The sequence below is a fragment of the Rosa chinensis genome, chromosome 4 (genome assembly GCF_002994745.2).
Source record: "Rosa chinensis cultivar Old Blush chromosome 4, RchiOBHm-V2, whole genome shotgun sequence".
NCBI classification, from domain to species: Eukaryota; Viridiplantae; Streptophyta; class Magnoliopsida; order Rosales; family Rosaceae; genus Rosa; species Rosa chinensis.
Genome location: NC_037091.1, coordinates 62,322,084 through 62,345,660, shown reverse-complemented (window position 1 = coordinate 62,345,660; position 23,577 = coordinate 62,322,084). Strand labels below are relative to the sequence as shown.

The 23,577-nt window shown below is 37.9% G+C and overlaps 2 protein-coding genes across 3 annotated transcripts; both read left to right on the top strand.

The window, feature by feature from the left end:
- Positions 1 to 9,576: 9,576 nt before the first annotated feature.
- On the top strand, positions 9,577 to 12,597 carry LOC112196564 (F-box/kelch-repeat protein SKIP11). 2 transcript variants are annotated; one of them, XM_024336935.2, is made up of 2 exons: positions 9,577 to 9,918; positions 10,708 to 12,597. In XM_024336935.2, the coding sequence occupies exon 2, from the start codon at positions 10,713 to 10,715 to the stop codon at positions 12,069 to 12,071; it is 1,359 nt and encodes a 452-aa protein (XP_024192703.1). In that variant the 5' UTR covers positions 9,577 to 9,918; positions 10,708 to 10,712; the 3' UTR covers positions 12,072 to 12,597. The 2 variants fall into 2 exon arrangements, with proteins under 2 accessions (XP_024192703.1, XP_024192704.1); XM_024336936.2 differs by lacking the exon at positions 9,577 to 9,918 and adding an exon at positions 9,950 to 10,568.
- A 9,494-nt stretch (positions 12,598 to 22,091) lies between these two features.
- Positions 22,092 to 22,994, top strand: LOC112199868. Its single transcript, XM_024340842.2, has one exon. The coding sequence runs from the start codon at positions 22,193 to 22,195 to the stop codon at positions 22,748 to 22,750; it is 558 nt and encodes a 185-aa protein (XP_024196610.1). The 5' UTR covers positions 22,092 to 22,192; the 3' UTR covers positions 22,751 to 22,994.
- The last annotated feature ends 583 nt before the right edge of the window (positions 22,995 to 23,577 follow it).

Here is a 23,577-nt window from a genome sequence, read left to right as displayed (position 1 = left end):
ATTTTTATTTCTAAGCATATTACTTTGTGACTACGATGGCTGAGTCATCAATATTAATTCAAGGACATGGAATAGCCCAAGTTCCACTTGCCAAATGGCACATTGATTACTGTCACAGAAACTCTCTACGCTCCTAGGGAAAATTGCACCTATGAATAGCCAACAGATTCCATGCGAAAATGCATGTAGGAAACATAAATGAGTTCCTTTGCGATATCTCTAAAGATTGCGAACAAAGGCGCCTCTTAGATAAATTTATGTGTCTCTCTAGTGGACTCTATGTCACTATTCGAGCTATTATGAAGTTATGAGAGAAGATCACTTGGATTTAGACACATATTGGCTTTGTCATGACATGATAGGTCATCCTAATCATGATATGATGATCCGTCTACTAAAGCCTTCACATGGACATCTTTTCTTTCGAGCGAAACGAAGCATGAATCAAAAGTTAATTCCTGGACTATGTGTGACCGACGCTGCTGCCTAGGGCTCCGCCTTCGTCCACCACCAGCCTAGGGCTGGCACAGCCCCTATCCATAAAAGACATGGATGGCGTACATCATGGTGATGGCACCCCAGGTGATGTTGCAATCACCAACTGGCTTCAAATAGCGTTTCAGACGCTCAGGCCCAACCACAATATTCATTGGTTGCTTCTAAGGCCTATCGCTCGATTTACAAAACCCGTTCCTTAGGGAAATTATGACTAAGTCCGTCATATGCAAAGGATATGACAATATTTTGTTCTTACATAGAATTCGTAGGGATTTTGTGAACTAGTTCAACCAACTTGCGGACGTTTAAATATCTCATGATGTTGGTTGACACGCAACCACGGTGCTCACGTGTTGTGCCATTGTCCACTTGTAATGCTGTTTATGCTACACTCCTAGCACATACCATATGACAACGGGCTCATTCCTCGGATCATCCTATTCAGTCAATTGGATTTGACATTGTTAGAGAGTTTACATCAATGATTTTTGATGGTTATTGCATTGGGAATGATGTTGGACATCATATTCCAATGAACACACCCAAATGGTCTCACGGAAACGACTAAGATGGTAGTCCGGACATTGGTAATGCGCACCAATCTCCTTATATCCGCTTGGGGTGATGCAATATTGCAGGCAGCTATGCTAATTCATCTACGACCTACCGCCACTCAATATATATCTGCGTTACAGCTAGTGACTGGGTAGAAGTATTTTGCACTTACGCACATTTGAGTGAGCCCTTTATGTGTCCACCGCACTGCCACTGCACTCTATAATGGGTCCTTATAGATGAATGGGCAACTCAGTTAGATTTGAGACTCCAACAATCGTTCGCCACTGTTGGTGCAGAAAAATTCCGTAGAGGAGTTTGACTCACCAATTAATGCGGACTGGAGCGGGAGCTGACCGGAAACAATTGAGAAGCTTCCTTCGAGCGTTGACCTGAAGTTTGACCGTCGGCTCGAGGAAAAAGAGGGGGGGTACCTGCAGAAAACCCTCCGATGCCTAAGTCAGTATGCTTCTTAGTAGTGTAGTAAGAAGAGTTCGAATCAGATGTCCTACCTGGTTAGTATGCCCCCTATTTATAGATGAGGGAGAGTTTGCACCACAAGTCGCGTTTAATATCGATAACTGTACTCATTATTGTCATAACTCCGCAGTATAGAATAACGCCATCACCGTTATTCTATAATGCCATCAATAACGTAATCACTACACGTTGTACCATTACTCCGTGTCACTAATAACGCCATTGCTTCACGTTTATGGAATAACGCCATCGCTCCGCGTTATGGCGAATAACGCCATCGTTCCGCGTTATGGCGAATAACGCCATCACTCCGCGTTATGGTGTTATCGAATAACGCCATTACTCCGCGTTATGGCGTTATTCGCGTTATGGCGTTATTGAATAACACCATTACTCCGCGTTATGGCGTTATCGAATAACGCCATTACTCCGCGTTATGGCGTTATCGAATAACGCCATTACTCCGCGTTATGGCGTTATCGAATAACGCCATTACTCCGCGTTATGGCGTTATCGAATAACGCCATTACTCCGCGTTATGGCGTTATCGAATAACGCCATTACTCCCCGTTATGGCGTTATCGAATAACGCCATTATCATTACTCCGTGTTATGGATTAACGCCATTATCATTACTCCGCGTTATGGATTAACGTCGTCGCTCCGCGTTATGGCGTTAATAAACAACGCCATTACTCCGCGTTATGGAATAACGCCATCGCTCCGCGTTATGGCGTTTATCCAATAACACCATCACGTCATGTCATTACCACCGCGCCTCCTTAACGCCATATTCATTGTGTCGTTAATAACGATGATTGCCACCGCATCTACGATTGTCATTGTCCGCGTATTTATGGCGAGGGTCAATTGTCATAATGGTGGGTCAAATTCCTTGATTACCCCCACAGCCACTTAATGCCCTTGCATGGCGATCTCCTTACCTCTAAATTTGCGGATGTCACTTTGATGAAACAGTCTTCCCGTCGTTAGGGGGAGATAAGAAAACGAATGTTCAGCAGGAACGACAGGAATTGTCGTGGTCGGTCCCCACTATGTCTCATCTCGATCCCCATTAAAGTGACGAGATCACACATCTGCTGCAAATATGCCTGCAAGGAAGCCCCCTACGAGAGGACGTAGTGCCATCCTACACGGAGGTAGGCATGGCGCCGACGCCACAGAGAGTGGCACTCTGGCGTTATAGGCCATGGCCCCAGATGCGTGAGAGGCCCGTGGGTTCGAAAGATACTTTGGCACATTCAAATCTTTTGATCATCAAGACTCAAAATCCATCTCATGAGAATCTTCCGGATTATGGTTATCGTTGGGGGACGCCTCAACGTCAGAACCTATTCCTGAGAATATAGAGCTCTACGAAAATTACACTAGTGTACACTATGATGCACGGAAACACGAAAATGCTCGCGTTTCCCATTTCAGAAGCGGAAACGGGTCGGAAACGCTCGGAAATGCGTATCCGAATTTGGAAACGTATCACTACGTATGTATCCAATGTGGAAACGTCAGAATGTAAATAAATAGGAAAGGTGGGGGTAAAACTGACTTTTTACTTGGAAAAATTGAAAAAATAAAAAATAAAACAACAGATCTAGATCGCGACCTCTCTCTCGTCTCTTTTAGTCGTTCCTCTTCTGCTCGAAGGAGACCTAGACGCTAGACCCACGTTCCTCTTCTGCTCGGAGGAGTACTTTGTTTATGTTTCATTTTTTTTCTCTAATTATATATATATATATATATATAATTGTCGTTTCCTTCACGTTTCCGTTTCCTATTACATTTAAGATTTACCGTTTCCACGTTTCCGATCGTATAGTATCCTGAAACTCGTACCCGTTTCCGTGCTTCTTAGAGTGTACATGAGACGTGGGATAGAAACTCCATCATAATTGATGATGTAGTTGCGCATTTCGTTGCGCATGAGTTTGTTGAGTCCGATGATATCGAACCACGCTTCGTTGATGAATGAATGTCAACGTATAGAAATCTGGCCTAAATGGAAAGATGCGTTCCAGGTTAAGTTAGATTTTCTAATGAAGAGGAAGGTTTTTGAGTCAGTGATGCCAACACCTTCTAACATAAAACATATTGACTAATGGGTCTTCGTTAGAAAGTGTGATGAGAAAAAGAGATGGCAATCTCGCCTTATGGCGCAAGGCTTTTCACAAAAGGCCCTGGAATAGACTACGATGAGACATATTCTCTCGTAATGGATGTCATTGCACTCCACCACCCTATCAGTTTGGTAGTTTCCAAATAACTGATTATGCAGCTTACAAATGTGGTCTCTACGTATCTCTATGGGGATCTAGATAGGGAATATACATGAAGGTTCATGGTGAACTTCATTTACCCAAATCAAGTGGCTCTAGACCACAGAGCGCGTTTGCAAAGAGGTTGAAACGCTCACTAAAGTGACTACTTGATTGGGAAGGGATATGCCCACGCGTTTCCATAACAAGTTTCGGATTCTATCGCATTTCATGTTGTACACGATCTTCATTAGAAGCCCTTAAATTGTTAAGGGAAACCGCTGAACACTTGAAATCCGAGTTTGAGATGAAGGATTTTGGGAGAACACGATATATCTCAGTTTGAAACTTGAACATCGTGTTGATAGATGCTTAGGCATTTTGACAAGGTCAAGCCTTCAAGCACCCCATGATCGTCTTTAGTCTTGATCCTGAAAATGATCCTCTTCGTCCAACGGATGATGACGAAGATGTGCTAGAGGCGGAAGTGCCCTACATAAGTACAATAGGCGCATTATTGTACTTAGCTCAATGCACAAGACGGGACATCTCATTTGCAATGAACTTGTTAGCTAGATATAGCTTTGCGCCAAAGCGACGTCATTGGATTTGTGTAAAAAATATCTCTCGGTACTTGAGATGTAAAATTGATATGGTCTTGTTCTATCCCTGTAGAGAGATGATGGATTCGGATCCATCACACCAGGATTGCCGCCAACACTGGGATGCGTCCAATATCGCCATCCCAAAACGACATGTGTTTTAGAAGGTTTTGCTGATATTGGGTATCTCTCTGACCCATACAAAGGTCATTCCCAAACTGGTTAAGTGTTCACCATGGGTAAAGACCGTGATATCTTGGAGGTCTATATAACAGACCTTAGTCGCTATATCTTCGAACCATGTAGAGATTATTGCTCTTCACGAAATGGTTCGTGAATGTTTATGGATTGGATCCATGATTACACATGTTCGAACTATTGTGGTTTGAAGTCTACCACATATGAGCCTACGAGCATTTAGGATAATGCTGCTTGTTTTCAACAAATGAAGTAAGGCTACATCAAAAGCGACAACAACAAGCATAATCAGAAACACCAGACTCTCCTCAAGATCAATTTGAACCAGGTTCAATATGAGGACAGTGTGGCAAGCTTGCTCACTAAGTCGTTGCCTAAATTTCACTTTCGAGAAACGTGTTGGTAGCATCGTTTACAGAAGTTATCTGATCTCCCATGACCGTAGTCATCAGGGGGAGATGCAGACACCAGGGGGAAATGTCTACACGTATGATCTCGAAACGTGAAAGGTGTATTGTGCTTTTTTTTCCCTTCGACCGAGGTTATTTTTGTCCCACAGGGTTTTTGTTACTCGGCAAGGTTTTTAGCGAGGCAACGAGAGAAGCACCGCATTTGGGCGACACAAAGGGGAGTGTTCAAATAAATCGTGTGTGGCCCAAACTCTAGATTACTTGACCTAGTGATAATATGGTTTAATTAGAAAAATCTAGAGATTATTTCCTTGTATGATTCAGACTCTATATATTGTAATCCTCTATATAAAGAGACTCATATTATCAATGAGAATACACATTAATTTTCTCTCAATTCCCGTTTCTCTAAAACAATTACTTATTTTTTTCTCATTTTTTCTAAAATGGTAGGACGATAATAAATTTGGTATATTATTTGTAAATTTTAAGCGCTTTTAAATGTTTATGATCATTTAGGCCAGCAGTTTAAGTCTTTCGGTTATAAACGAAAAATTATGAGTTCAATTCAGTTATGTGGCCATGTTTTAGCCACAAAATTTAGTGATTTTTTATCAATATATTTTTATGTTTTCCTTTGTATCCAAAGACAAAAGTGTTTTATATTCTCAGTCATACTTCAAAAATCATTAAAACGGAACAAACACCGAAACATCTATGTTGATAAACATGTGAGTCAAATCATCAACATCTTCATTTTCAATCCATTAATCATAATTTTTCTGATTCAATCAAACAATAATATCATAAATTTCGTAAGAAGGAAAAAAAAATTCATTGTTTTTCGTATTTAAAAAATGCGCGGAAAGCAAAAGCCGGTACAGACGGACATTCTCCACGTGTGCTGCTGGTATTTTTCTGGGCTCGTAGATTAATTAAGTTTTGATTAGGGCGATAAACGCATTAATTAAAGAAAAAGCATCGAGGCTTTTTGAACATTTTGGCGTCCACTAAGAGCTGCCCACGTGCGAGCGCCGACACGTGGCTCACAATCCTAGAGCGATGTCTTTGCCCCTCAATTGGCGCGCGCAAAATCTATGGGAAATATTATCACATGCCCCCTTGCTATTTTCGATTGGTGATTACTAAAGTGGGTATTGAGAGCATTAGAGCAATAACAAAATTGATGTACTTGGCAAAACATTAATACCAAAAATATCCGCACGTGCATGGGTGCGTGTTTAAGAATTCACTATTGAAAAACAAGATTTTACAACTCATTTTTTACTCGTATGTAAAAGGTAGTATGAATTTAAGACAATTTATTTCGCATGAGACGACTTTTTAAGTTTTGAATGACAAATTAGTAAGATTCTATAACATGTGATCGATTACTTTTAGCGATAATGCAATAAAAGAAAATTTATCCAATATGGAGTTAAAGTTGAGTGATTCTTTCCTTTTTCGATGTGAATAGGAGCCAAGTGTTAAATTCTAACTCTAGATTGGATAACTTTTCTTGTCCATTCCATTACTAGTAAAAGTAATCAATCACATGTTATAGAATTTTTGATCTTGTTCACATAAAAAAATGAGCCAAGTGTTAAATTCTAACTCTAGATTGGATAACTTTTCTTGTTCATTCCATTACTAGAAAAAGTAATCAATCACATGTACGTTATAGAATTTTAGATCTTGTTCACATCAAAAAATGAAAGGATTGACGTCTTACAAAGTTGCACCAATTGATACGGCTTTGGACAACCCTTTTGAAAATTGAAATGAGTATACGATAATTGCTATTGTGTATTAATATGGAATAAGCAATGGATAAATTCATTCTACGAGAATCTTCTAGATAGCACTTGGATGAATTTATTGGTTAATTTATGGAATTTGAGATGGAATGAGGATTCGTAATTGACTCAATCCTTAATTAATTTGACTCAATCCTTGATTAATGGATGTTTTACTCTCAAGTATTGATTAATAAAGATAAAATAAGGGTCACTAAGGGTTGGCACAACTGCCCATCCTCTTTATCAAACCTCAATTAATGAAACTACTGAGCATAATGGGAAGTGAGAGATATTGTGTAAGTCTCAATTTGCAATAACATTTAGAGAGCGTCTTGACTAATAAGAGGAGTCTATACTAAATCTATGTACCACATCAACTATCAAAGGTTGTCACAACGAATAACTCCATTTGCTTTACGTTAATAACAGTGACGCATTCGAAAAATGATGCTAAAGAAAGCCTACAAAACAAGGAATTTAGGTTGCTAGTATGATCTGGTAGCATGTCGTTTTATCATACCACTAAGAGGTTGTGTCTCCTTGACAACCAAATCACTAGCTGTTTCACAAAAGTAATTGAAGCACACTGATTGTGCATACCGGAACAAAATCCACATAGCTCGACCAAGCTCGGCAAGGGTTTTTATTTAGCCGTTTGGTTTAAAGCTAGTCACAAACTCACAATTCTACTACCCTGACATGGGATCTTCTTGGATGGTCAAAATCTCGTGAAACTTAGCGGCTAGCTGACTTATGGCCGTTGGATGCAAATTTGGAGAGTCGTGTAGGGGAGAAAAGTCGGTGGGACCACCCTCGAGAGGGACTACATTCACGTCCACCTCTTCTCGGATTTTCCAAATTCGAATGCTCCCCTACCTGTTTTTTGTTTGCTACTTGGTCTCTCTCTCTCATTTCTGAGATCCTGATTTCGCCACAATTGTCAAGTATGACGTGTCCCTCTCTCTCTCTCTCTCTCTCTCTCTCTCTACAGAGAAAAAAGATAATCTAAATTAATAATAATAATCCCACTTTTTAACATTGACGGGGTCAAATGGGCCGTCCATCCACTTAAAATGACCCTACAGCCCCCCAAAAGCATTTGCTTTTTTTGTTGTTGTTTTTTTTAGTCAAATGTTTATCCTCTTGACCTCTTCTTCTTGATCAAGCATTCCTTATCCTACGGCCAGCGGCCAATGCCGTGAAGGGCCTCTCTTGCCTCTTTTTAAGGTTGAATAGAATTTTCTCTAGTCTGTGGGAAAGGGGCCGTGATAATTACAGGACAGGAATCAAAGACCAAAGCTCAAATGGATTATGTTTGATCCTTATTTTTGACTCGATCTTTGCCTTGCTAAGGTACCTATATCAATTTGTCTATTCTCAATGTGAAAAATGAAAGGAGAAGAGTATGATGACTAAACTTTATGGTTAGCGATAGGAAGATGCCTATCTAATCGATGTTTGATGATACACTATTAATTTATTTGACATAATTAGACAATACGTGTCGACATTTAATTCAGTTGATCTTTTATACATTTAATTTATTATGTTAGAAAACGACTTATTTTATTCATATACAACACATTTCAAATCAATATTAAGAATAAAGGGATAATGCTAAAAACAATGTTGATACTCAGTAGTTTTCGTCTCTTTTTATACACAGGAAAATAAGTTCTTAAAAGTATTTTGGATTGTAAAGTTAATATAATACAACCTGTCTATCATATATGAACTATGAACTAGAGGAACTAATCAATTCATTACTCACAGTCATTTATGAACTTGACCTTAATGAGTAGCTCTGCATGCAAATATGAAAATGCAAGCCTCGAATAAGGAATTTAACTATATAATTAAAAAATGCTGCTATCTAGTTAAAGTTTGGATAAATGTTTTAGAGGTAAATACTAATTTTACTAGAAACTATTTAACGTTTTAAATTTATATAATAGTAAATGTTCATCAAAAGATTTGCTCCACCAATTGACGATGTATGTTTCATTGCGCAAATATAACATTTTAGTCATTTTCATTAACAGATCACAATTAATTTTTTTAGACAATCTGAAGTGGATTATCGACCAAGTAATCAGAATTGTATCATAATCAGATAACTCAATCGATCTTCATTTTAATCAAAAAAATAAAAATAAAAAAACAAACAAACAGGTATGAGTTTAGGGTCGATCCTAAAAGATGATTAAAAGAAATGGGCCTATCATAAACACTCCCAAAGTCCCAATGTAATAATCACGAGATTAGTAAAGCCGAAGAAGTAGCTAAAGTGTTAAACAGTAGATTTGACAGGTCAAATCTGTCAAATCTGATTAATTACCCGTATTTCCCATCGCCCTATTTGGTCGGTAAACCCTAACAAGATCCTCAAATCCCGCGTCGCAGCCAATCCCAGCACCCCAATAGGCAGAGGAAGTGGAAAGTGGCGCGAGAAATTGACTTTGAACGTAAACGAGAAATCGCGGGGGCTGCAAAAGACGTAAGCCTTACGGACTCTCTCTTTCATTTTGAGAGCTCCATAGAGACACAGAGAGGCACAGTCTACAAGTATCCCCCGGTCAACACGTGGCACTCACCGGCCATTACCGCCGCACCCGGTTGCCGGTAGTTCCATAACGGCGACTACTACTAAGTACTACGGGAGGAGAAGAATAAACTCCCCGCTTTTAGTGGGCCCCCGTCTCCACCACCACCAGCAGCAGCACCCCCCCATCTTCCCCTTAATACAATAATATTATTTAGGATTCTAAAAGAAAAACAAAAAAAAGGAAATGAATTAATTAAGAGAAAAAACAAATGGTTTAAGAGAGATAAAGATGGGGTTCACTAAAGATTTTTGGTCCGAAAGCCAGAGAGAGAGAGCGCCAAAGCCCTTCTCTGATTTGCAGAGAGAATCCAACGAAGAAGAAGAAGAAGAAGAACGCGAAGAACAGAAACAGCAAAATACACACACAGTTTTTTTTTTTTTTTTTTTTTTTTTAAGAGTTAAAGAGATAGATAGATAGATAGATAGATAGAGAGAGATGTATTGTAAATTTTGATAATTCCAACCAGGTCCTTTTTTTCCCCCTTCTTATCCAATCCCGTAAGTCACTAAAGTCCCTCGCATTTCTTTACTCTTTTTCTTTCTTTTCTTTCTTTCTTTCTTTTTTTTTTTTGTTTTTTTTTCGATTAATTTTATCTCCATTTCTTAGTGGGTTGGGATGAACATGTTTATTATCAATAACCAATTGTGAACGGATCTAATTTGGTGTGTCTGCTTTTTTCGTTGTTTGTTTTGGGATTAGTTGAGAGGAAAACTAATGTCTGGCTTTTGATTACTGTTACTTTGGATTACAGGGTTTGCAATTGTTTGTTGATATATAGGGACCTAAATTTTTGTTTTTTTTTTTTTTTTTCAAATACAGTGGATTCTTGTTTCTTCATTTGGAAAAAAGAAAAAGGGAAATTGTTAAATTCTTGATGTTTAGCTTTGGTTTTGCATTGAAGTATTGTTCTTTTGAATTGCCTGTATTCTGGTTTCTGGGTTTGTCCTCTTCTTTGGCAATTTGATTCCACTGTATGGCATCTTGACTTTCTCAACCATTAAAAGAAGAAGGAAAAGGAGTCCTTTCAAAGATTGTTTTTTTGTCCTGCGTCAGTTCATCTGGATTGGATTCAGAAATCTCAAAGATGTTGTTGTTCATTGAATTCACGCAATCCAGTTTGCTTTTTAAAGGATTTCTCTCTGAATAGGTTCTCGTCTTTACTGTTTTCGACCCAGTTTGCTGGGACTTGGTGCTTGGGATTTTCTAAATTCAGCTGTGGAATTTGAATGGAATCGGGTCTGGGAAATTTGTGGCTTTTCCATTGATTTTTTGTGTGTTTTTCTCAGGAGAAATGTTGGAGGGTCGGTTCTGCTTGCTTTCGAGGGTGTTTTCGTGCTCTTGCCAGCAGCAGCCGGAAAGCAAGTGGCCTTACATGATGACTTTTCATCAGCTCAAAGTCGATATTGCCAAGGGAAAGCGGCCACTAGAGTTTGATGGGGATGATGATGATGATGAAGAGAATCGACAGCGCAAGTTGTGTAAGCTACTGGATTGCTGTGAGGTTATGGAGACGGCTCAACCTTCTTCGTGTGGTGAGCCGGAGCCATCCGAAGATGAGAGTAATCAGGATGGGGCTGCTTCCTCAGATTCAGACTCCCTCATACATCGCATTGGGAGGGACAACTCCATCAGCTGCCTAATTCACTGCTCCAGGTCCGATTATGGTGCCATTGCCTCATTGAACAAGAGCTTTTGGTCGTTGGTTAGGACTGGGGAGCTCTATAAGCTGAGGAGGCAGAATGATGTCATTGAGCACTGGATTTATTTTTCGTGCCACCTTCTTGAATGGGAAGCGTTTGATCCCAATCGGCGAAAGTGGATGCACTTGCCGAGAATGACTTCTAACGAATGCTTCATGTGTTCGGATAAGGAGTCTTTGGCTGTAGGCACTGAGCTTCTTGTATTTGGTAAGGAGGTCACTGCCCATGTAATCTTTAGGTACAGTATTTTAACAAACTCATGGTCTTCTGGAATGAGGATGAATGCCCCGAGATGCTTGTTTGGGTCTGCAAGCCTCAAGGAGATTGCAATTTTAGCAGGTGGTTGTGATTCAGAGGGAAGGATACTCAGCTCTGCTGAGCTATACAATTCCGAGACTCAGACTTGGGAGCTCCTCCCGGACATGAATAAGCCTCGAAAGATGTGTTCCGGAGTCTTTATGGATGAAAAGTTTTATGTTATTGGTGGGATTGGGGGAAGTGATTCAAAGGTTCTTACATGTGGAGAAGAATATGATTTAAAGACGAAAAAATGGACAGAAATACCCAACATGTCTCCTGGACGAAGTGGTGCAGCCAGGGAGAATGAAATGCCTGCAACCGCGGAAGCGCCGCCTCTGGTTGCAGTGGTAAATAATGACTTGTATGCAGCTGACTATGCTGACATGGAGGTGAGGAAGTATGACAAAGAAAGAAGATTGTGGATCACGGTGGGAAGATTGCCTGAGCGGGCGGTCTCAATGAATGGTTGGGGGCTCGCATTCAGGGCTTGTGGGGATCGTCTTATTGTCATTGGTGGACCTAGGAATCTCGGTGAAGGTTTCATCGAGATCAATGCATGGGTTCCAAGTGAAGGTCCTCCACAGTGGAACTTGCTTGCGAGAAAGCAATCTGGTAACTTTGTCTATAACTGTGCTGTAATGGGATGCTGAAGCTTCATATGTATAAGATTGGTTTGTCCACCAACACAGGAGTCTTGCTAATTGGTAACACTCCCCCTTTCTTTATAGATTGTTTTTCCATTTGGGTGGGGGAGAATGGGGAAAAGTTTAGACTTACTCAAGATTCAATTGAATATTTTCTTGGAATGAGATCGATCTTGAGGAATTTTTTTTTTCTTTTCTTTTCAAACTTCTATTTGTTTTCCTCCATGGAATGTCTTTCCCCCATTTTTAGTGACATAAGAAATTTCAAAGGTTGGCATCATGTAGGAAAAGAATGGGTTCAATAATTTGAAGTACCAACACATCGTGGTAGGTTGTCAGTAGCGCTTGCTGAAGCTTTCTTACTTAAATACACAGAACTAGTTGTAATGGTTTCCCTTCTTTAATTTCATTTGTGTTGTCGTCGAAAGAGAATGAGAGATTGTTAACTTGGATGCTGGCTTTATGTACGGATCACATACGTGATGAAATTGATGGGATATTTTTCAAGTTTTCAAAGTTTTAAATTCATGTGGATCTCTCATAGGGTTTGATATTTTCTTTGGCATGTTGAATCGATGTGCCGAACAATTATTTATTCTTTATTTTCATGTGAACTATTGCACCTATTCATCCTCGTAGTATGAATTTCTTAATCTTTATAAACATTTGGGCTGATAAACAAAATATCATGATTGTGTCATTTACGCTTTTGATTATATCAAATATCTTGCAGAACGACATGATTAAATGGAAATTTGGATAGAAGATGGTAACTTTATACAAGTTATATGTGCTGGCTATGACGCAGTAAATGCAAAACAATAAATCCTTTATATTTCTTTGTGATACATGGCTGCCTATGCATGCTAGAGAACTATTAATTTGGTAGTTGATACGCTGAATCTTGGCGTTGATAGTGATCTAAGATTATAGGGCTTCCCAACTTTTATGTGAGAAGATTTTAGTCCAATTTCTGGTTGACTCCGTTGGTGTTGGAATGATTTACCCATATATGGTGAACATATCTATGCCTTGTTGGAGTTGTGATTTCATAGGGACGTTTCTTATTATTTTTCAGCTTATCAAAAAAAAATTCAGATTGACATAACTGTTGGATAAAATTCATTTTCATGATTATAGTTTCTACCACAATCTTGATATGCTAATCAAAGTCATCTCTTAAACTCTACTCATACCGTGAATTTCAATTTTAGTTTCCTCCTCAATCTCGATTCTAGTTCTAATTAATTTTTTGTATCAATATTGAAGTTTGGCATATTGTATAATGTCCCTACAGAAACATGAGAACTAAGCAGACATGTAAATGCTTTCAAAAGCTCTAGTTCACCACATGTCTATGCCTTTGGCCAGTCAAGAAATTCTGTTTGCAACGGCATGAAAATATATTACACGGTGAAAGCTTCACACTCTTTGCAGTGCTTTGATACTTTGTTCTGTTAGCTGAGCTGATAATATCGCTGGAACATTGCATTCATATTGTATGATACGATCAAACAAGATTAAGTAATCCCTTTGCCAATGTATCTCGCATTTCATGGAGTATAAAGCAAGTTCTCCATACAAAGCTCCAAACAGATAGAATTCAGAATGATATAACCGTTACATGTATCCGGGAAAATGCAGGCCAAAACGTAAGTTAGAAAATGTGGCACATAACAGTAGCAGGTGTGTTCTTCTTCCTCAGTGTGTGATTCAAAACTGGAAAGCCCTTTCGATGACTCTAGAAACTTGAGTGGTAGGTTTGAAATCGTTGGCACTCATTAACTTGCTTTTATTATGACAAAGTTAGATGTGCTCATGGCCATTCACATTAACCCTGTTTGCCTACTTGATCTTGATAGTCATCTGTATTTGCATTGATTCGATTTGATTGTTTACTTACCCTGGTTGTCCGTGTTTTTTACTCGTTTGGTGTATAATGGGACCTCTCCAGGATTTTCCAGATACGGTAAAACGTTTGGTTGGCCATTACTCAATGCTTTCTACTTTTTTTTTTTTTTTTTCCTTTTCTGTAACAAGCAAAGATTGCTTACCTGAAACTCACTTTTTCTCTTCTGTTAGTGAATTGTTACCTTCATCAACAAACAATTCTAGGTGGGTTAGGTGACCCCTTTGCTCACATGGATATATGAACTCTCTCTGTTAAGTCTCGTGTTTAAACATCCCCAGGTCCACATCACATGTATAAAACCAAATGTCGTACTATTTATTTGGTCGATTAGGCCTCTAAACTTGTACGTACGACTTGCTGGGACAACGATTCTCGTTCATTTTTCGCTCTACTAGATGAGTGGCGCAACCAATCATCCCTTCTGTCTCTATTCTTTTATTTCGAAAACAAATGGAGGGAGTTTTATATGTACAATATGCTCTAGAGTTGACGAATTAGCAGAAATAAACTTCTTCTGTGCTGCTCTTCATATATTGCGTTATCTGAACTGCTCCATTTTCGAGTCTTTGTTCAACAACAAACTTTGTAAAAAGTAATTTGGACTATCACAATCATTTTAAATTGCTTATTGATTATGTTCTTCGTCTATTTGTTTGAGTCAGTTGAATATTAAGACTCTAACTTGGTAGTATGAAACTAGCCACTAGTCTGCTGCACTTGCAGACTTGAAGCTTTGAGAAGGAACAAGCTTTAATGGGCTCATTAACCTTTCCATGTATAATATATAACTATAACCAGATTTTAGGCCCTCTACTTCTGTAGTCCATTAAGACCCTTTATGTGTTGGAAGTTCACTACAGCCCAACCCAAAGAAATGCCTTAAAACTCTAATTTGCAATGGTTTTAAGTGGGCCGCTACCAAATGAGTTTTAGGGTTAATGGTTCACATGATAAAAATCACCCAAGTCACATCTCCCCTTTTGGTTTTGGTGTCTATATGACAAATGGAATATAATGTAATTTAATGATATCTGTTAAGAATCTTTAGCTCCCTAATCTAATTGATCTTAGTGCTTTTGTTCCCTTAATTTTATATAAATCGACACAGCTATCATGTCTGAATTGACCTCGAACAAGTCCCATGTTTTCAAGGAGCAATTACAGTTGAGGGTGGCCATAATATCAACATAAAGTGAGCTCTTTACAGCTAATTGTTTAGTTGTGGTGGTGGTGGTGGATAATGCAAGTGCCATCATTGATTGAAATTCCTTGTGAATTATGATGCCCTAATCTGATAATGCTCTTTTATGTGCCCATCTCCCACTAATTGAACGTGAGAAATAAATAGAAAAGGCAGATTTGATTTCATTTTCTCCTTTATATCCCTTTCAACAACATCATAACATGAATATAAATAGGCAGATAAGCAAATGACATTAGAGGTTTATAATATTGGATGGCCCCTTTCCTTCAAAAAGAAGCATTCTTTCTAATAAATCTTTGGAGAGCAATGGCTACTTTGAATTTGAACCCCACCCATTAAAACCCACACGACATACAATACCAAAAGTTGAAAACTAGTTGAGGCATCCATTCTTAGATTCTTTGTCTCCAATTTTACCACAGATGAGGTTGTCATGGAACACAATATAAGGCCTATGCTTTAAGTGACACCTTAATTATATGTCAAGGCATAATAACAAAACAAAGTTGCACTTCTCATGCTTTTGTTTGGTTGGCTTTGGTCTGTTTAGATCTTCAAAGATATTATCAGATACTGCCTAATGAGCCTAGTCTATATATATATGGAATAGCACAACTATAGATATATAAATGACCTACACTACGTGATCTGTTTTTACTAATTAAAGAATGGGTAGAGGTTGCATTAATTGTAGTGTGAGGTCTAAATTATTTTATCATAATATTAGAGTTAGATTGTCTCGCAGTCAGATAGAGTCAACGTATTTAATTTGAAAATGTCGCATATGCGGAGGAACATTTTAATTGTGAAACTAATTACTTCATCATTTTTTTTTTTAATTATATGTAATGTATATGTACGTATTCCACCTGTTGAAGTATGTCTTAATCGGTGTTCATAGGATCTGATTATATTCATCAATAGCTGCCGTTTAAAATAAAATTAGTGATGCACATCAATGACTTGTAGTTGTTGCCGACTTGTATTTGATATTTTGATCTTACTTGGTCACATCAAATGACATGTTCTAAGTTCTCGTACACTTCTTCCCTACCTGATTTTCTATCTACTTATCTAGGTCGACATTTTCTTTCCAAAATTGTGACTTTATTAGCTAAGCACTACTCAGTTAGGTTTAGAAAAGTATGCGAAATTGAAGGGCGACTTATCAACTAAACCCTAAGCAAGACTTCTTTGTCGTCAATCGTATGTTTTGCTTTAACCACATTAGCATTGCATAGCTTGCTTCACTCCAACCACATGACTTCAACTTTTGAGAACTTACGAGAGAATTTGTAGCTGATAAAAATCTCAATCCCATACTTATGAAAAGTGTTTTTTGGGCCCACTCTTATCATATTCTAAGAAATTGCAATTTGGGTTAAAGTTGAATGACTTAATTTGACTCTAAAAATTATGACTGTCAGCATTTGTAGACAGACGTAAAGAAATTGGTTGCTTGGAAATTTCTTCACCAAGAAAAATTGGGATCATGAGCTTCCTCTACTTTGTTGAAGTTCTCTACGTTGCTAGGAAATTTCCGTGAATATGACTCTACTTACTATCTTTTCTTCTCGTTTGAACTTGTAGTAACGTATTTGAAATGTCCAAACTCGTACTCATATTAGTGCTTCTTCAATCTGAATTATTTCATGTTAATAGCTCCTTTATCTTTTCTTCATTTCCACAAAACTAAATATATTTTGAATTTGACATAATGGAATATTCTCGACATTAAAATGAAAAATTAAATTTTACAAAATAACTAAAAATATATAAATAAAAAAATTAAGTTAAAATTAGACTAAAACATGAGTTCGATCTCTTTCAATGTAACTAAAAACGATATTGAGACATCACGTCCATGATACATACGAGTCATGAACCCCACAGCACTCGCATTATTGAACCCTAAAGCAGTGAAGCCCATGCAACCAAAGATGATGATAGGAAGGAGTTAGATGGGGAGAATTAATATGGTCCATCTGCCAAGTGGTTGAGGCACATCACAACACAACATTATGGAAACTTATATATGACTCACCAGTGCTACTAGTTCATCATCATCATCAATCCAACTTATTATATAGCAAAAATGTTACACCTAATAATCGATAATATTAGTTAGCTAGCTAGATTCATGGTGTGTGTGACAGCTAACTCAAAAAGCCTCGGTACATGCCTCGAGCTAACATGAGACACGCCACTGTTACATAATTACATTACATTAATATATAGTTGAAGATCCATGTTACGAGGACCATATTTTTATATATGTAACATTGTTTTTTTTTTTTAAAGTAATGTAACATTGTTTTATATAAATGAGATTAAAATTGAGATGCATATATGGGGCTAAATTAGGTTCACTTACCACGTGCAATGCAGCATTGGATGACTGGATGACATCCAGGTCTCACATGGAGATGGGTTTCTTTCTTCTCGGCAGATTTTGCACGTTGCTGTCTTTCCCATCCGGAATTTCGGATATGAGATATCTCCTACTACGTTACATTTTGTCCCCAGTTTTAATATATCCTTCAATTCTTTTGTCTGCCAAAGGTGGTTGATTCTGGTCAGGCTACATACGGTGAGATGCTTCCATGGATGTTAATTACCAAAAAAAAACTTGACAAACCTTCATATTTAATTAAAGAGGTGAGAAATGACAGGGACGGGAGTTTGGATTAGACTGTATGAGAAGTTTAATATTTCTTTCTCATGTAACAAAAAAAATGATACAAAAATTTAATAAATTATAAAGAAAATACGCAAATCTTGTGATTAAATTTGTAATACACGTACTTGATATATGTTTAATTCCATTTTGCATCTTTACAATTCAAATTTTGGTGCTAAAGTCTCGTGAAATATGTTACAATTGTGTAACTTGATGCAAATTAAAGATATACAAAAAGAAATTTTGCATTATGAAAGAAACAGGAAAACATAAGAATTATAATTGCGGTCCATTTCTAATAGTAATGACGCATTTTATGATGAAATTTCAAACTAACTTATTTACTTAAGATGATTAAGTAAAAAAATTTAGAAAATGTCGGTTCCGGTGCTATGTGATATGACTAATAGTAAGAAAAGTGAATTTTATTGCTGCCAACAAGACATAGAGAGACGACGTGTGATATGACTGAGAGTAAGAAAAGTGAATTCTATTGCTATTAACAAGACATATCGAAACGGTAAACGCTTCAAAATTACATAAGGCATGCGTCGATTTGTACAATGAAAACAAGAAAATTAACTTTTGTTTACACATTCATCGCATCTACCGTTCTCATTAATCTCGTTGAATAACTTGCAACTCTGTTTATTTTAAAGCTAAAGCCAACAGGGCCAATGGAAAGCTTAATTATCAAATTAGTAACGATAGCAACTGTACTCTATAATATACAAGTACATCTACTAATTGAACTACTATTCACAAAAATGAATAGAAATAAATGACGCAGGCGGTATCCAGCAAAATCCAGACAGCGATTTAGACAAAACAAGTGTGTTCCCCGTATTTGTTTTTAAGTAATCTCGATTATTGCTTGGGATGCCTTTTAAAACAGATCTAATTATAACATCTCAACCCCTAACTAGTCTAATTAATTAAGCCGACCGCCAAACCCTAATACAATTACGACTATGTAGACAGAGGGTTTACGTATTCATGATTCGAGAAAATAGAAATAATTAATAAGATTAGCTTAATGAACGAGAATTCGGGACAGGTGATCTCCTCCTGTCAATGAACGAGTTATTGGTCAAGTATTAAAGCAACAGCCAACAATCCACGTGATTAGGATCCCATTAATATTAATGGGTTTAGTTTAATGAAGTTGATTAGGTGTGGTGAGGCGTGAGGCGTGAACATGAAGCTTCTTGATTACTCAACCAATTTGTTTAATCAAAACGTAAATTGATTAATAGTGTATCCATGAGATACGTGCAGTCTAAGATCGATGTATAATAGGTGACAGTTGCAGAAAAGAAATGAGATAAAAGAGTTGGCATCTGTGTGGGAGTTTTTGTCGTCTTGATTGGAATTCATGAGCAACTTCGATAAGTTACGGCCGGCCAGATAAAACAAACCCTAGATATAAATACTACTCGTTTGAAGTTTGAACATGGCCTTGATTCTCTTCGATCCGAACAAAAAATAAGATATTGCTTTTGTCAAATAGTTTGGTTAACTTTGAATTAATTATTCCTTTTACGGCTAGGTGAAGAAAAGAGGAAAGTCTTCTATGAACTCGGCGGGGGGGGGGGGGGGGGGGGTGTGGGGCGTGGACGGGAAACCATCGAATTGAATCAAAAGGCAGGGCTGTCCCTTATAGGAGTTTAGACTTCTTAAGATTGACTAATCTATTTTGTTATGCTAATTTTGAGGTAAGAATTTATAAAACCATCAGACAGATCAGATTAATTATCTACAGAAACTTAATGCTTAAGAACTCAAAATTATTGCCTTTCATTATCTGTTGGGAACAATTTTTTTTTTTTTTTTTTAAACAACTCTCTCTTCATACTATCCATTTAGTCAAAAAATGTGAATTTAGTTATAGAACAACTTGAAATTTCTCATCAATTATGCTACAGTCTCCACCTATCTCTTGTCTGTCAATTAATAAAATTGTTTTCTTTTCCTTTTTCTAGATTTGAAACACAATGTATAGATCTCTTATTAAGAACTAAGAATGTTTTTCTATATTTCGCTTTAGACCTTGTTTCATATCAGGACAGCCCTGATAAAGAGTTCAGTTTTGGTAAGTCTTTGGTTGTGTCATACTTTAGATTTTCGGTTGAAATTAGAGGGTTGTGTATGCCTTCATAACTCGATTAATGGTGTTTTAATCGAGTATCATTGGCTACATGACCCTGATCATGGTCGTCATGAGTTTGACTGGAAGTGATGGTGAGGGGACTTTGGTAGTGTAGCTAGAGACAAAATGTTCAAACCAAGGGTGTTCGGAGTTATGTTGTGATTCTTATATGGCGAATTATATGTCAGACATATCTAACAAAGTGGTGTGAATTGATGACTGAAGAAGCCGGAGAGGTGGTTGATCGATGCATTGTAGCCATGCATGGTAGTGGGAGTCTATATCAGTACTCCATAAAGTATTTAAATAGTAAACCAACTAATATAGTGGTAGACTATGATGTAGGACGAGAATGTGTCCAGTTTAGCCAGAAAACCATAAAAGCAAAGAAGCGGCGTAAAATCAATAAGAGTGATTGGAAAATAGGTAACTCACGTGTAATGAGATTATTAGCCGCTGGAATATTCAAGAAGATTTGGTTTTGGACCTTTCGAGTTACTCGTATAAAAAGTCAGGTTTTGATTTTGAATCAGATTTGACTAACTTTTGGCCAGAATGTCCATTTGAGATGCATGATGGCTTTTTAGAATGGGAACGACGAGATCTTCAAGACTCACTTTAGTGAGCCCTATCAGATTTAGGCAAAAATGTATCGTCTTAATTATCCGATTCGTGATTTCATATTTTTGAGCGAGTTTTACATTCTTTTTATTTTAGGTTTTCTAGTTTAAGGTTGCTTATATATGGGAAAGAAATCCTAGGGCGACTAACAATGAAACCCTAAAGCCTACGGATTAAAACAAAACAAATCCAAAATAAATTAGAAAACCTAAAATAAAAAGAATGTAAAACTAGCCTAAAAATATGAAATCACGAATCGGATAATTAAAACGATACATTTTGGCCTAAATCTGATAGGGCTCACTAAAGTGAGTCTTGAAGATCTCGTCGTTCCCATTCTGGAAAGCTATCATGCATCTCAAACGGACATTCTGGCCAAAAGTTAGTGAAATTTGATTCAAAATCAAAACCTGACTTTTTGTACGAGTAACTCGAAAGGTCCAAAACTAAATCTTGTTGAATATTCCAGCGGCTAATAATCTCATTACGCGTGAGTTACCTATTTTCCAATCACTCTTTTTGATTCTACGCCGCTTCTTTGCTTTTATGATTTTATGGCTAAACTGGGCACATTCTCGTCCTACATCAGACTAACTCTTTGAAATATTAAATCTAGTGTACAATTGTATAAGATTTATAACTATTGTTAGATAATCATACCATTGATGTATCGATGCGAAACACAACTGCAGACACACCCTTCCCTTCTACATTACGGAGCCGACGGGGAATCCCGCGGGCCAAATGATAACCCTTGGACCAGGATACCGCAATAAACACTAGATATGATATACCAAGGACTCCCCTTGGCATGGGGACATAGCCTTAGCCACATACTACACTGTATCTAAATAGTTAGTGATCAATAATATAATCATTCGATAAATATCAGTAGAATAGTGACACAATAATACTAGTACAGATTTTTCATCTTGAAATCTGGGACCAGTGAAAGAAACAAAACCATTTAAAAGCGATATCTACCACTTGTACGATACCCCTCCTCGGCCATGAATCTGCCTTTATCACACACCCGTTCATATAGTACTGCCCTGACATGACCTCTCAACTTTTGTCCTTTTTCGTAATTTTATATTTTTAGACCTCGATATCTTCTTCATCACCTCCACCACTCTCCACCGCACATTTCTGTCTCGATAACCCAAAAAGCTAATCCAACGGTTATTCGTCGCATTGCAGTGCAGGAGCAACACGTACGTCTCACCTCTCCCTCTCTCTTAATAAATACTTTTCCCCCTTTTTCATTATTATATGAATTTCCAATAAAATATTTGGTTTTCCCAAAGCATCTTTTTTCCGTCTAACACAGTGATCCTTAATTAAAAAAGCAATTAAAATATTCTGATCCCTCCATGTTTCACTTATTTTGTGTCTTTTGACTTGACCCTTCTCAAAGTTCCACACTTTCTCCCTCTATATAACCCTCCCCATCCTCCACTCTCTCTCTCATCCAAGCTTACTCCTCTCTCTTCAACCTTCCACTTAATCTCTTGAGTCTCTCTGTTTCCGTTTTTTTCAGTTCTAAAGCATAGTCGTCATCATGGCCATGGTTGAAACACAATCCTCAAAGCGCCAAAGAGATGACGAACAAGAGACCCAGATGTTAGAGGATCCTAAGCGCCAAAAGTCTTATAACCACATACTCTCTCTTCTTGATGAAGATGAAGAGGAACCCACCCAGGATTTGAACTCTCTCATCACAACCTTCCAGCAAGAGCTCTCCTCCGACTCCGACCTTGTTTTGAATCCGGACCACGTTGGTCACCAAACCATAGCAGATGCTTTGGATGCTTCCGAAGGGTACAACTCCTCTTCTTCCGGCTCTTCCTCACCTTCTTCTTCTTCGGCACTGTTCTTGAAGGAGGGTGACGAGCAGGAGGACGAGAGTAGTGTCGAGAGGGTTATGAGACGCCTTCTAGAAGCTTCCGACGACGAGCTAGGGATTCCGAATCGAGATGCTGGTAATGGGTTTGAGGATGCGGAGGAGGCGGTGTTTAATTTTGGGGATAATGGGCTTTCACTTTGTGATGGGTTGTGGGAGCTTGAAGATGAAGCTGCCAATTACTATGCCCTGGTGCAATCTGAACTGTTCATGTAGTTATGGGGTGAAATGCAACAAAAAAAAAAAAAAAAAAAACATCTATAGGGGCTTTGGGGAAGAAGTGTTCTCAGAGTTTAGAGGGAGAAGTAGAAAAGTGGAAAGTCTTTTAAATTTTCATTTTGGTCCCTCTTCTTTTGTGAAAATATCAAATGCCCCCCTGGCTTCACTCTTTAGAAGATTAACTTGTAGAAGGAAAGACGATTCAAGATATTAATTTGTCACCATCTGTTCTTATTTTCAATTTCTCTCTTTACTTTATATAAGCTCAACACCCGCCTTCAGTTAATGGTGCCTCAATTACGAACTACGGAGTTAAGATGAAATTACCCCTGGATGTTCTGACGATTACGGAATTACGTTTCAAATTAATCTCTAAGCTGTGAAATTTGATCATGTGACTTCACCAAATTAATCATGACATAACTTTTGTACCTTTAATTAAAAGCGTTTGATTTTGCCAGTATACTAAAAAGTAGAGGGGGTTAAAAAGGCTATGAGAGTGAAGTTTCAATAATGAGAAGAAGAGGAAATATGGATTTACCGACAGGGTAAAAAAGCTTGTGACATTGGATTCCATAGCCAGCAGTAGTAATTCAATTTCACCGTTCAGCGCGTGCAATCACTGTGCTTTTACTTTTTAGCCCATCTCTCGATCTGCTTTCATTCGAGCGTGACACGCCATCCCATAAAAGAAAAGATAAAGCATGCTATTGGTTCGTGCGAAGAGTACAGACAGGGCCAAAGTTGTCACTTTGTCAATACATGAATCTTTTTCTGATTTTCTTATGTCGCCTCGTGGACCCGTGAGCCAGATCAAAGTAAAA